The sequence below is a fragment of the Hyla sarda genome, chromosome 2 (assembly GCF_029499605.1).
Source record: "Hyla sarda isolate aHylSar1 chromosome 2, aHylSar1.hap1, whole genome shotgun sequence".
Classification (NCBI taxonomy): Eukaryota; Metazoa; Chordata; class Amphibia; order Anura; family Hylidae; genus Hyla; species Hyla sarda.
Genome location: NC_079190.1, coordinates 342534505 through 342550551, shown reverse-complemented (window position 1 = coordinate 342550551; position 16047 = coordinate 342534505). Strand labels below are relative to the sequence as shown.

General features: G+C 40.1%; 1 protein-coding gene across 3 annotated transcripts in view; it reads left to right on the top strand.

Moving 5' to 3' along the window:
- The window catches only part of LOC130356506 (amine oxidase [flavin-containing]-like), a 107771-nt gene that overhangs the window by 63358 nt on the left and 28366 nt on the right, over positions 1 to 16047 (top strand). For all 3 annotated transcript variants that reach the window (XM_056558170.1, XM_056558169.1, XM_056558171.1), the window contains 4 exons: positions 9782 to 9919; positions 11110 to 11214; positions 14625 to 14716; positions 15386 to 15527. In XM_056558170.1, the coding sequence (XP_056414145.1) occupies positions 9782 to 9919; positions 11110 to 11214; positions 14625 to 14716; positions 15386 to 15527 (477 nt within the window). The remainder of the gene's footprint in view (positions 1 to 9781; positions 9920 to 11109; positions 11215 to 14624; positions 14717 to 15385; positions 15528 to 16047) is intronic.

The window sequence follows — 16047 nt, the reverse complement described above, 5'->3', positions numbered from 1 at the left end:
TACTATGGGCCTCAAGGGAGGGGGAAATTTATCTTTGTGTAGCTTAGGGAGAGCATGGAATACCGGACATTTGGCGAAACTTGGTAAAAGATATTCTGCTTGTCTTTTCGTTATGATGGATAGTGTAACTCCTTCTTCTAGAAGATGGGATAGTTTGTTCTTTACAGTATTGGTTGGATCACTGGTGAGGCGTCGATAGGTATGTGTGTCATACAGCATCTCTAATATCAACTTTTTGTAAAGTAACACATCCATTACAGCTACTGAACCTCCCTTGTCCGATTGACGGATAATCAGTGTTTTATTATTGGATAGATCATGCAAAGCCTGTCGCTGAGAAAATGTTAAATTGTGGTGAGGTATGGATGTTGTTTGATGGTACAATTTCTTCAAGTCCTCTTCGACCCTGGTTTGAAAAACATCCATACCCTCCGATCTGGATTGAATAGGGTAAAAATTGGGATTTTTTGCTGTAAATGTTTTGAATGTATTTTCCACACTATTAACATGCTCAGTCGTTTCATACTGTAAATCCACAAGGGTTTGTATATTCATTTGTTCTATAAAGTCCCTGTGAAGTGGTAAGCTGTTATGTCCCAAGGTATTAATAGGATCCATACTATCCCTTGATTCCAAAGTATTATCAGTTTCACATACTTCAAAAAAATGTATCTTGATGGTAAGTAATCGTACAAACTTGTTAACATCTAGTAAAGTGTTGTATAAATCAAAGTTGCAGGACGGCACGAAAGTTAACCCCTTCTCAAGGACCTTGATTTGAGCCTGAGTCAAAACCTGTGCAGATAGATTAATGACGGAAAAGCTCACTGTTTGTATTTCTGTTGGTATTTGTTTGTTCTTTTGTAGATGGTTCTTGTGTTTTCGGCCCGATCTATGCCTCCTGCGTCTCCTCTTATGTTTTGAGGATTGTCCCTGTTCACATAATGCGTTTTTGCAGCCTGTGACGGCACTTACGTTTTTCCGTTTTTTGCCGGTATTTGTTGTTGGGGAACACTGCGATTTGATCCTGCAGGCTCATCATTATAGTCATGGATTTCCCCCTCACTCTCAGTTCCATAATCAGTTATATCGTTTTCAGACGAACTGAAACTGACATTTCTTCTTGGCTGTGAGGTATTCTGGGTGTGAGAGTTCTTTAGTATAGATCTGGGTCTGCGAGGTCTTTTGTGTAATTCAGCCACTATATGTTCTCCTCATATTGCTGCAAACTCCAGGCTGTCATTCAGCCACTATATGCTGCCACCAACTCCAGACTGTATCATTTAGCCACTCTATGTTCTCCTCATGCTGCCGCCACCTCCAAGCTGTGATATTCAGCCACTATATGGTCCCCTCATGCTGCTGCCACCTCCACGCTGTTTCATTCAGGCACTATATGGTCTCCTCATTCTGCCGCCAACTCCAGGCTGTGTCATTCAGACACTATTTGTTCTCCTCATGCTTTTGCCACCAACTCCAGGTTGTGTTATTCAGCCACTATATGCTGCCGCCAACTCCACGCTGTGTAATACAGGCACTATATGGTCTCCTCATGCTGACGCCACCTCCATGCTGTGTCATTCAGCCACTATATGGTCTTCTCATGCTGCTGCCACCTCCACACTGTGTTATTCAGGCACTATATGGTCTCCTCATCCAGCTGCCACCTCCATGCTGTGTCATTCAGCAACCAATATGTCTCCTCATGCTGTTGCCACCTCCACGCTGTATCATTCAGCCACTATATGGTCTCCTCATGCTGCTGCAGACTCCAGGCTTTGTCATTCAGCCACTATATGGTCTCCTTATGCTTACGCAAACTCCAGGCTGTCATTCAGCAACTATATGCTGCCACCAACTCCAGGCTGTGTCATTCAGCCACTATGTGTCTCCTCATGCTGCTGCCAACTCCAAGCGGTGTCATTCAGCCATTATATGTTCTCCTCATGCTGCCACCACCTCCACACTGAGTACTTCAGCCTTTATATGGTCTCCTCATGCTGCCACCACCTTCCACGCTGGGTCATTCAGCCACTATATGGCCTTCTCATGCTGCCGCCTCCTCCATGCTGTGTCATTCAGCCACTATATGGTCTCCTCATGCTGCCGCCACCTTCCATGCTTGGTCATTCAGCCACTATATGGTCTCTTCACACTGCCGCCACCTCCACGCTGTGTCATTCAGGCACTATATGGTCTTCTCATGCTGCCTCCACCTTCATACTGGGTCATTCCGCTACTATATGGTCTTCCCATGCTGCCGCCAACTCCAGGCTGTGTCATTCAGCCACTATATGGTCCCCTTATGCTGCCGCAAATTCCAGGCTGTGTCATTTAGCCACTATATGGTCTCCTCATGCTGCCGCCACCTCCTTGCTGTGTCATTCAGCCACTATATGGTCTCCTCATGCTGCCACCACCTCCAAGCTGTGTCATTCAGCCACTATATTGTCATGCTGCCGCCACCTCCATGCTGTGTCATTAAGCCACTATATGGTCTTCTCATACTGATGCCACCTCCAGGCTCTGTCATTGTGCCACTCTGCGACAGTGATTCTAATAGCAATGCCTCTGATCTGCATGTCATACTGAATAACAGTATTATTTCACTAACCCAGCACACACCCTGTGCGTGTTACAACAAGGCAAAGTGCTCTACACCCCTATTAAGCCTCTGTAGGCCAGAAATAGCCATTTTTAATAGTGATTCGCCGCAAATAAATTCGGGCCGAAAAAGTTTTGGGGGGAAATTCAGCGAATTGGCAGAATTGTATTTTTTTAAAATTTGTTCATCTCTAGCCCAGATTTACCTGTATAACGCTCTCTGATGCCAGACTATAACATGGAGGGGATCAGCAGTCTATTTAGTTAAATATCAAATGCTTGGTGCTAAGCATTTTCTTTTCCAGCCCAGAAGGGGACACTTAGTAAGACGGTGATGTTGTCACCGGGCAGCTCAGATCAGATGTAGCTATAAAACAGTAAAGGGCACTTTTAAGCTGGCCTGCAGCTCAAAGTGGGTCCAGTCCAGGGATACCATTTGCACCTTCAGTTAATACATAAATCAGCAGTGCCATTACACAATTATATTACATATTTTTATGTATATATTATACAGAACCTGTGAAGGGGAGAGTGGGGCATGCATGTATTACATGCATACAGTGTCTCAGCTGGACTGATAGGATGTCATAGTGATGGTAAAGGTGCCGGGTATTGACACCCCATTCAGACATTGATGAAGGTGTGGGTAAGGCATCAGTCTTAAATGTCTTGGAAAGCCTCTTTGACTTAACATTTTTATAGTTCCAAAATTCACCCATGCCCCTTTTGAACTCTTTTATGATGTTCACATGACAACTTTCAGAGAATCTCTTAGTCTCAATATTCTTACAGAAAAGAATACCCTTTTATGGTCTAGATGTCAAGGATGTCTGTTTGTTATACTGTAGCTACATTTTTAGGTATAAATAAATCATAGAAGAGATATCTTCACTGACCTTTGATGTATTTATACAAAGTTCATAGGTCACCCCTAAGTTTTTTTTTTTTTTTTAGTCCATCTAAGGTTTTGGTCAATATTTATGGTTAATATTTTTAACTAAAACCTGGAGTGGAACCAACACAGAAAAAGGTGCAAATCTTTCCATTATAATCTTTCTCTCTATTGGTTCCCCTCCTGATTGGGTTAAAATACTGAGCAGAATACTATGGGGATAATTCCTTATGCTTCTACGCTTGCTTTTAAGGCCTAGAAAAGTTCCTCATTTTTGCACAAGCTCTTGTGTGCCATTTTACACCACTCATGGCTGTTTTGTAACCCTTTCCTGCCTCAGGACCTGGGTATGTCCTGGAGCTGGCAAAGGTGTTTAGTGCAGGATTCTGATGCAATCCCCCACCATACCCAGTGGCCCCTGACCATTTTCAATAGCCAAGGGCAGCCACTAATAGCTGGCATGCGGTTAAAAATTGCCGCCAGCAAGTATATTGATCCTATATGGTGAATGGCGTAAAAAATTTTTTTTCCAAATTCCAAAACTTTGTGCAGGTTACATCAAATGCAATAAAAAACGATTAAAAAAAGTCCCACCTAAACAAACCTGGCACCATAAAATTGAGCCATCAAACAGCCCTATCATGAAAAAAACAAAAGCGTTTTAAGGGTCAGAAGAGGATAACTTTAAAGGGGTATTCCAGGATTTTTTTTCATGTGACTATGCTACAGGGGCTGTAAAGTTAGTGTAGTTCATAATATAGTGTCTGTACCTGTGTGTGACGGTTTTCTCACAATTCTTCTGTGATTTTCACTCCAATATTTATTTTTATGAGCATACAAAATGACTGTTGTCTCAGATTTTTCCCAGCTTGCAATGTGGCCGAGACCTGACTCACTAGTCAGCTGATGACAGGGAGCCTGTCTGCTTCAGTGGGTGAAGGGATCGCTTGGTGGGAGAGGGATCAATCTGCAACTAATGCAACAGCTGTAAGCACCCTGATTGAAAATCACAGGTCTTTTGATGGATGCAGCTTATTTATGTTTCATTGGGTGGGGTGGCTAATGTGTGGGAGGGAGGAAAATGGAATTGTGTGATTTGTAGTTAAAAAAAGAAAAGTCAAACAGGAAATACCAGTTCACAAAAAGCTAGCCACAGTGTTATGGTAATCTAATGACATAGCCATTTATCCCCAAGACAAGTGCAGATCCTTCCTAAGCATGTCCATTACTGCCTGCCAGGTATGTACTAAAATCCCCTCATGGTGGATAACCCCTTTAAGCATATTTAATTTCTTATAAAAAGTATATTTTTTTAAGTAGTAAAATAAAAACAAACCTATAACATTGCGGTCATATTTGCATTAAGAATTAAAATAACATGTCATGTTAAATGTAACGTGCACTGCATAGAAACGAACCTTCCCCAAATTTGCCCAACAACATTTTTTTTTAATGTTTTTTTAAATTAGTGATGTATTTACAAAGTACAATCGAACACTCAAAGAAAGCGCTCATATGGCAATATAGATTGAAAAGAAAAAGATTTATGGATTTTAAAAAGCAGGGTTGAAAAAAATCGAAACCCTGTGGTTAAACATGTGTATGTGGCTGGGTGCGAAGAGGTGATTTGTAGCAATATCTTTTTTCATAAAATAATTTACTATGAAACCATTGCTCATCTCTTGGAACTGAACTGATATTAGCACCAAATGTAAATTGTTTCTTATTCAGCGTACAATAAATTAATATAGATGTACTATGCAGATGTGTGACTAAGAAAAAAGTAACAATTTTTTATTTTTATTGCATTTAAATAGGACTTCTCCTGTTTTTATTTGCCAGTAACTAAACTAATACAAAATAAAACCTGCTTATCCAAGACTAACTACACATAATGTTCACTATTTATACATGTGGCTTACTACCAGTCATCCAACAAAACACTAAAAAAATATTTTACTCGCACAAGGTAAATATCCCCTTTTTGAGGTTGGCCACCTCAGGACTCTCACATCAGAGGTTCCTCAATGATTCTCAGTGCAAGCTTGGTTAGTGGTTACACCTTTTGTAAGTCTAAAATTAGTCAGCCTCAGTACCTGAGCTGACTTGTGGCCAACCTGAAAATCTGGTCTGGAAAGAGATGAAAAAAGCCCCATTACCAAAACTGCCTTGGATTTCTCATCAGCGTACCATCCGCAAACCAAAGGCCAGGTAGAGCAGGAGAACCAAGTACTTGGAGAATATCTTCGCCATTTTGTTTCTGTCCGTCAAGAAGACTGGTCCGATTTGTTACCATGGGCTGAATTCTCTTACAAACATTGTGACTCAGAGTCTACAAGTACCACTCCATTCTTTATTGTTTACGGTCATCATCATTGTCCTCCCCTTTCTCTGCTTGCTTCTTCTGGAGTACTACCAGCAGTTGATGTTTTGGTTCGGGACTTTCAATCTATTTGGCAGGAAACCCGGCGTTCTTTAGCTGTCGCCTCCTCCCGCATGAAGTCCTAGGCTGACAAGAAGAGGAGGTCTCCACCATTTTTTTTCCCCTGGAGACAAGGGTTGGCTCTCTGCAAAGTATGTCCATCTGAAGCAACCTAATTACAAATTGGGTCCGTGCTTCTTGGGTCCTTTTAAAGTCCTACGCCGCATCAATCCGGTTGCGTACAAGTTACATCTCCCTCCTTCCCTGCGCATCCCGAACTCCTTCCACGTCTCCTTCCTCAAGCCGTTGGTCCTTAACAATTTCTCTCTGAAGAACATCTCTCCTACCCCTGTTTCCGGGGCCTCTGATGTGTTTGAAGTCCAGGAGATACTCGCCACCAAGACCATCGGGGGGAAACAGTACTTCTTGGTTGATTAGAAGAGTTTTGGTGCTGTGGAGAGGTCCTGGGAACCTGAGGAGAGCATCTCGGACCAGGATCTGGGGAAATCACATAAACAAGATGTCTTGCATCTTTACGAGTTTCAAACCTTGGCACCCCTTGGACTGAATATGGATTTAGAAATTTTTGGTTTCATCCCATGAACTAATTGGCTCCCATATCCTAATATATTGTCTACAATATGCATTTAGTTTTATTTTCACCTTATTTTTATTTTTTCTTTCATTTTATTTTAATTTCAATTTTTTTACTATCCTTTATTTTTGTATTTATTTTCATTTTCTGTTTTTATCTTTATTGTTATTTTTTATTTTATTTTTTAATTTCATTTAATTTTATATATATATATATATATATATATATATATATATATATATTCAATTTCCATTTTTCCTATTTATATCTATTTTTATTGCCATAGATTCCTATTTATATTGGAGTTGTAATTCCACCAGTATACGTTTGTCCATTCCCATGGTACTTGTTTATGCTTTCCGTCCATACCTCTAATTTCATTATAATACATAAGAATAAGCAAAATCATTGCGTTGGACATCTACCATTTGTTTATCAACTGGTATACACAAAACATTGCATGGATATATATCTAGATTATGCCCTAGATAATCCTTTTCTCCTTTGACTCCCATCCTATACTTGTTTACTGCTCACGACACTCCAATTTCTCCCTAAATCTCCTTTTCTCTAATACTTCCATTCCATTTCTACTCCATTCCTGCCCTTATTTTCTCAAGAATTGTCTGATTAGTGGAATCACAGACGGGTTTGCCTTAAGACCTGAGACCTATATAAACATCACTTTATATGATGGTCTCAGCATGACTACTGAGGATGGACTAAGATAGTCCAAAACACTTCTATCCTTTGTACTACTACACTGGCACTTTGGATATACCTTCTAGGAGAGAGAAACCAGCATCATCACAGAGCGCAGTCACGCGCCAACCCACCACATGCTCACAGTCACTGGATCCAACAATCAGTTTGCCACCCTTGTTTGGTCTGTTAATCTAACAGAGACCCTGACCGTGGTTGGAGCAACAGAGATCCAAAGAAGAAGAGGAGGATGACAAGTCTCACAGTGAGAGGTACACAGTACCGCTGAACTTTTCTCTCCCCTACTTACAGCCTCAGAGAGGATCGTGGATCCAAAGCCACAGAACTGTCTCCCAGCGCATAGTGCTTATCACACACTTTCTTTCTCCTAACAGGAACTGACTGTTTTCATGTTCCGCGAATGACTTTCTAGTCTCCTAAATAGGATCGGACTGTTTCATATAGTGCCAGGCAGCTATCAGTTTCACTTTATTGTATGTTATATGTGATATACATCTTTGTTTTCAGATATTTGAGTGTAAAGAACGGCTTAATTTATTGGGAAGTCACGCGCTAGGGCCTAGCGCTCTCCCTGCATTTTATTATAAATAAATTGTCTCACTTTTACCCACTTTTCTCTGCAATCCTCTTTTCTTTTACTTTATATCTAGTGCATACAATCACCTCACACATTCTAATAGCAGAAAGGTCCTGCAGACTATCGCTATCTGCATCAAATACTCTGCTACAAACACAGACCCACATTCATCATTGTCTTTAGACAGTTTTTTGTCTAAAAAAGGGGCAAAAAAGGAGCAAGCAGGGTTTTTTGCTCCTTTTTTTGCCCATTTTTGTTAACACATTTCTGCTGATTTTGAGTTGCAATCCACTGATTTTGGCAATAAACATGATATGGAAGGCGCAAAGCCACTGAAAAGTCTCTAAAACTAAACCAGCCCAGACATGGTGTAGCTTTTTGGTGTATGTGAAGAGTGAAATTTCAGAAAATGTGACCTGCACAAAATTTATCAAATGCTCTTTGACCATTTAATAAATTTGGTGCTCCTACACATTACCAGCACACAAAAAAAAAGTGTAAAAAAAAAAACGCTTCACTTACACTACAATGATACATGTGGGCCATATAGTTGTTCTCCACCTACTCCGTGAGTGCTTTATCTCATACAGTTTCCTGCCTATACATTACAGGACATCGTTTGATTACACAGTATACATCTACTGCTATTATAGTAGCCCTGCTACAAAAGACAGGATTACAGTCATACCACACATCTGTGAAACTCAGTGTATACCATTTTTCAACATTTGCAATTTTAACCAACATTACTGCACCTATACATATTGACCTTGAGAATTTGTCAAACTCCTTTTTATCCCCATGATTTTATTTGGCTTGGAAGCAGCTGCCCGACACTGGTCGCTACAGCTAAATTTATTGTTAACTAAGACTCTTAATTCCGTTTCCATGTCAGTCGTCCCAAGTGTTCTTCCATTTAATACATAATCCCAGCCTGGATTTTTCCTCCCCATGTGCATAACCTTACATTTATCAATGTTGAACCTCATCTGCCACTTCTCAGCCCAAACCTATAGCCTATCCAGATCCATTTGTAACAGTGCACTGTCCTCTATAGTGTTTACCGCTTTACAGAGTTTAGGATCATCTACAAAGATTGCTACTTTACTATACAGCCCCTCTACAAGGTCATTGATAAATATATTAAATATCTGACCCCTGTTGCACCCCACTAGTAACAGTCACCAATCAGAATAAGTACCATTAATAACCACCCTCTGTTTCCTATCACTAAGCCAGTTACTTACCCACTTGCATGCATTTTCCCCCAGCCCAAGCATTCTCACTTTATGTACCAATTTTTTATGTGGCACTGTATCAGATGCTTTGGAAAAATCCAGATATACGACATCCAGTGATTCCCCCTGGTCCAGGTTGGAGCTCACCTCCTCATAAAAGCTGATCAGGTTAGTTTGACAGCGCCGAACCCTCATAAACCCATGCTGATATGGGGTCATACATTTATTTTTATCAAGATACTCCAAAATAGCATTTCTTAGAAAACCCTCAAACAATTTGCATACAACGGAGGTTAAACTAACAGGCATAAAATTCCCAGGGTCACCTTTTGACCCCTTTTTAAATATTGGAACCACATTTGCTATATGCCAGTCCTGGGGAACAGTCCCTGTCACTATAGAGTCCTTGAATATTAGAAATAGGGGTCTGTTTATTACATTACTTAACTCCCTTAGAACACGGGAGTGAATGCCATCTTGACCTGGTGATTTGTCTTTTTAAATTTTTTGTAGACAGCACTGTACTTCTTCCTGGGTTAGACTGGCGATGTACTGGGAAGTTTTCCTTATCTTGCTGTACATTGTATCTCTATTCTAAATACTTACATCTAATTAATTAAACTAAAACAGAATACAAGTCCATTGTCCTGCATGACAAGGCATTGATGATAGGATAACACTTACCTCATTATACCCTAATGCTGGTTTATATTTATTTATTTTAATTCAGAACAGCAAAACAAAATATGTGGATCTTGGTGGTGCTTACGTAGGACCGACTCAGAACAGAATTTTAAGAGTCGCCAAAGAACTTGGAGTAGAGACATATAAAGTAAATGAAGAGCAACATCTCATTCATTATGTAAAGGTAAGTAAAATATTTACATTGTGCAAGGCAATTGTATGTATCAATGTCACTGATATAACTAGAAATTATTTTATGATGTCATAATATTTTAATACTTGGATTAACGATCTATTTATATATTGTTTCTCTTGAATTGATGGCTTCCTGTTTCCTAAGCTAATGAGCAGCTTATCTAATGGGTTATCAAAGAAAAGTTCTAAAATGGGTATATTTATATGACAAGGAAGAAACTAATGATAAGGAAAAGCATGAATGGAAGATCAAAGCAAAAACTGAGCAGACAGCTGCTGAAGGGAAAAAAATAAAATGTGGGCCTTGTTAGCTGACAGGAACAGATTGTAAACATTTGCAAGCATTCATAGCCCCATCTAGTGGCATAGATACATATTATAAGGATCTTTTGATTCACCATCAATATATATTAATATATCCACAAAAAAATATCACACCAATTGCAAAATTATATAGAATAGGCATAATTCTTTATTAAAAAAACACATATAATACAAACAATAAAAACACCAGCAACCCTCTCCCACCTATAAAGAAACATGCTGCCTACAGGACGATGGAACAAAACATAGGTGGACAATGTAAACACCCAAGTTGTTGTTTGAGCAGAGTATAAGTATATATGCATAGTAGAAATACATGAAAAGTGCAAATGCAATGGTAAGGTACATATAAAAGTAAGCACTGCAAAAATGCAATGCCCAAACAAAGTTACCAACCGTAATGTCTGCCGTGTGGAAATTCCGCTCCTGAAGTGCATGTGACCCCAACAATTGTTTTGTTAAGTGGGTTGTCACTGCTCTATGGTTTTTAGATATCAATTAATTTAAAGTAAAATCATACCTTTCTTGTCATTTCCATTCCATTTATATTTTTATGCCATCAGCTTAGTATAGCAGTGTATCTGAAAAGAAAACTTAAGCAATTTTCAATACATTGCAATTTGTTTGCCTTTTCCTGTTAACTGACTAAATGTATGACCAATAGGCTTGCATGTGAGCATGTTTAGTTTATTTCGAAAGTTGAGCCACTTTTCATTCCAGATACTGTATATAGGAACACCATAAATATTGATACATGAAATAAAAAATTAAAAATCTGTTCATTTTATATTCACAAAAATTCTTTTTACAAATGCAAAATTAATATTTATCATGGTTTGCTTCAATATTTTTTAGGGCAAATCGTATCCCTTTAAAGGTCCCTTCCCTCCAATGTGGAACCCGATTGTCTATTTAGATTACAATAATCTCTGGAGGACCATGGATGAAATGGGAAAAGAGGTAAATTTGAAGAAAAAATTAAAACTATATATTATTTTTTATTTTTTATTTAAAGGGATTATCCACCATAAGGGGATTTTAGTATGTACCTGGCAAACAGTAATGGAAATGGTTAGGAAGGATCTGTGCTTGTCTTAGGGTTAAATGTTTTTTTATGAACTGGTATTTCCTATTTGACTTTTCTTTTTTTGACTACAAATCCCACAATTCCATTTTCCTCCCTCCCACACATCAGCCACCCCACCCATTGAAACATAAATGAGCTGCATCCATCAAAAGACCTGTGGTTTTCAATCAGGGTGCCTACAGCTTTTGCATTAGTTGCAGATTGATCTTTCTCCCACCAAGTGATCGCTCCACCAATTGAAGTAGACGGGCTCCCTGTTATCAGCTGACTAGTGAGTCAGGTCTCGGCCGCATTGCAACCTGGGAAAAATCTGAGACAACATTCATTTTGTATGCTGTAAAAATTAATATTGGGGTGAAAATCACATAAGAATTGTCAGAAAACCATCACACACAGGTACAGACACTATATTATGAACTACACTAACTTTACAGCCCCTGTAGCATAGTCAAATAAAAAAAAAATCCTGGAATACCCCTTTAATTATATAGCTCTTATCATGACAATATTTTGTTTAAAATCTTGATATGGAAAGAGTATGGACAGCACACTCAATACATAGAAGCAGGTATTGTATATTCATTCAAAAAGTATTGTGCCTGTATTTAAAGTAATATCAGTGGTAAATGGCCAGTGACTGAAAATCAAAACAAAACTGGCTTAGTTGCCCATAAGGTCCTATCACAGCACAGCTTTCATTTACAAGAGCCAAATTTGAAATGTGCTTACATAGTGTGACATAAGATGGCGACATCGCAACAAGAAAAAGCTATTTGTGTGTGAGAAATTCCAAGAACTGAAATTTCTTGGAATTTCAGTACAGCGAAACTTTCAAAATAAATTTGGTAAATGTGTTCTCTCAGTTAAGAATATCGAGGCTATAATTCTGCACTACCCTTTTTGAATCCTTATTTCATAAAAATATTCAGACAAGAGCACCAACTAAAATTTCAATGTGGGTATTGTAGGGCCAAAGCTGTAAGGTCAACTATTGCACCGGTTACTACACCAGCACCTTTGGCCATCATCATGGAAGGATTGGATTGTTACAGTATCTCACATAAGTACGCCCCTCACATTTTTGTAAATATTTTATTATATCTTTTCATGCAACAACACTGAAGAAATTGCACTTTGCTACAATGTAAAGTGAGAACGCCGGAAAAACAGTGTTTAATGTTGCTGTCCCCTCAAAATAATTCCTAAAATAACAGCCATTAATATAACTTCCTTGTTGACATTAGCGAGGCCTTGTCACAGCGTGCGCTCCGGTCCCCTCCCCCGGACCAGAGCGCCCGCTCCGCCGGCCTGCTCGGGATCCCGGCGCCTCCTGGTCAGACGCACTGACCGGGAGCATGGGTTCCCTTGTGTCGGGGACGCGGCTCACACACCGCGTCCCTATCTGTCTTACCTGGCTCCCCGCTCCCTGCGCCGTCAGTCTCTGTCTCCCAGCGCGAGTGGCCCCTCTCTCTAGGGCGCGCGCGCGCGCCGCCTTCTGTAAATTTAAAGGGCCAGCGCGCCTTTGATTGGTGCGCTGGTCCCTGACCTCTGGCCACTTCCCAATAAATGTTACCTGCCCCTTCCTGCCCTTGCCGGATCTTTGTGCCCTTGTGCCTTTGAGAAAGCGTTCCCTACTGTGTTATATTGCCTTGCCTGTTGCCGAACCCGTTGCTACCTACTACTCGCCCTCGAACCTTTGCCGCCTGCCTTGACCTCTGCTACGTCCAACTACGCTCCTGCCTACTCCCTGTGTACCACGCCATATCAGCTGCCAGAGAGGTCGAGTTGTTACTGGGGGATACGACCTGGTAGTTACCGCCGCAGCAAATCCATCCCGATTTGCGGCGGGCTCTGGTGAAGACCAGTAACTACTTAGAACCGGTTCTCCAGTACAACCCGCGCCATCTCCTCTCTGGTCTAGAGGATCCACTATCAGTCCTGCCGGTATGTGACAGGCCTGTTCTGAGTGGAGCCTGTCCTGACAAACTGCCGTTTGGTCTTACCCACCATGCTGCAGCTCAGTTTTTTAGGGTCTTGGTGGGGTCATGTTTTTTTTGGCCTGCTTCTGGATCAACATGGTAGGGTTTTAGGTTGAAATTGATGGGCTTAAACTATGTAACTATGTATGGTACATTTTTCATAGCCTAGGCCATCTTTATGCAGAGGAACAATTCTTTTTCAGATCCTCAGAGTTCTTTTTTATGATGTACCATACTAAACTCTTAGTGGCCAGTATTAGTGAGTGCAAGAAAACCACATTTAAGACACCTGCTCCCCATGCGCACCTGAGACCTAGTAACACTAATGAGTCACATGACACCAGGGAGGGAAAATAGCTAATTGGTTCCAATTTGGACACTACCAGTTAGGGGTGTACTCAATTTTGTTGCCAAGGTTTAGACATTAATGGCTGTGTTGAGTTTTTAGAGGGAACAACAACATTAAATACTGTAATACAGGCTGTTCACTCACTACTTTACATTATCACATGAAAAGATATAATAAAATATTTACAAAAATGTTGTTATATGTATGTTAGATACTGTATATACAGTATTTATCGTATAAATGTTGACCTTGCAGCTTTGGCCCTACAATACCCACATTGGGCTTTTTGTTTGCTTTGTTTTGAGGGGATATTTTTATGGAGTATGAAATAAAAGTACATTTTTAAAGTAGGCGTGTATATCTGAGAGAGAAAATAAATTTAATAAAGGGAAACTCAACTGTTCTGACCTCAGAAGTGAGTACAGTCAGATGGTACACGCCAATCAGTGGCTGAAGGGGGATACAGCTTTGGTCACTAAATGGCTGATCAGGCCTGTGATGCTACCTCCCTGTACCTGGAAGCACCACACATTAGGGACCAGAGCTCCGTAATACTGGCGGCATCACATGAGCGAGGAAGGTAAACCTGTGTTTCTGTTTTTAAACTACCCACTACCCACCTGACCATATGCATAAAGAATATGTACCCAAATAACCCCTTTAATGGACTGAATGTGGGCTACTAGTGACTATGCTCTTTACATTTCCCAAACTTGCAACACTTTGCAGCACTCAAGAGAGGGGTCTACTAAGAAATTAAGTTGATTATATTTAGTCAATAGTAGACAGCATTCAGTCCATTAAAGTAAATAAACCAGGTGCGGAATATGCCAGCAAAAATAAGTGCGGTATATGCTAGAAAATGTTCTTTGCCAGCATCCCAACATATGCATCAGATGTACAGCTCAAACAAGAAGTGAATGGTGCTTTACTTGTTGTACTATATTTATTTTAGATCTCTAATGATTCTCCATGGAATGCACCACATGCTGAGGAATGGGACAAAATTACAATGAAAGAACTAATTGACAAGTTATGCTGGACCAAGTAAGTCTAATAGTGCTAACTATAAACTATAAACTAAAATACATTATAAATAAAAGAAACATTATTATTATCATGATTATCATTATTATTATTTATTTTTATAGCGACCTTGGTTCTAGGGCACTGTACATATGATAATGGTTAAAATACATAGCCTAAACGTGACAGACAGCTAACGACAGACTGAAATGAGTAAGTGACACAGAGTAAATGAGATAAATAAAAGAGAATATAGCCTAAGAAGGGGCTCAATCACAGACTGAGCAAATCTTGCAAAATTTTATGCAAGCCCACAGTTTGGCGCCCTTTGTACAAATGGGGTGTGGTCGAATTTAGTACACAAAAGTGGCACTAAAAAAAAGGGCCCTACCCTTAACCTAGGATTAAAAACTTATCACCTCTCCACAGATTTATATGGGATAGTTCTCTGATCGGTCAGACCACAGGGACCCCAACTGATCACAAGAACAGGAGTCCCTTGTCCCACCAGTGAATGGAGCAATGGCACACATGCTCAACCATCCATTCACTCTTTATGGAACCTCTAAAGATACCTAAGTAGGCCCTCCATTGATAGCAAACTAGAACCCCCACTGATCAGATATTTATCTCCTATACTGTGTTAAAATGTGCTTTGACATACTATTTGAATGTTCTATAATCTTACAGTACAGCCAAGAAGTTTGCAACACTTTTTGTGAACGTCAATGTAACATCAGAACCTCATGAAGTTTCAGCGCTTTGGTTTTTGTGGTATGTAAAGCAATGTGGAGGAACTACAAGAATTTTTTCAACATCTAATGGTGGGCAGGTAATTATAATTCTATTAAAATAAATATTGTTTAGATGATAGTTAAAGTCAGGGGCGTACCTAGAGCATTTGGCACCCGGGGCGGACCCTTTGTTTTGCACCCCCCCCCCCCCACACACACACGCACCCCCCCTTAATTACACCCCCTCCCTCCCCTCCCCCCAGGGGCGGACTGACAACACTCGGGGCCCCCGGACCAAAAAAAAAGGCAAGGGCCCCTGCTAGGCTCTGCAGCTCGTCAATCTTCTGCCACGCTCCTATTCCACCCAAATCCCACACACAATAAATTCAAATTTATATATGTAAGAAACACTTTAACGTAGGTAAATTTCTATGACCAATAATATGGTATACAAGGAGTAAATATATACCACCACACAATAATTGGATAATACTGCCATACTGTACTGAATAAAACCACTATATACAGACCAGTATACTATAAAGAATCTGTTTACAATATAAGTGATTATATACAGAACCATGTGGTGGTAGATATCAGCTGTACACAGGATGTGTG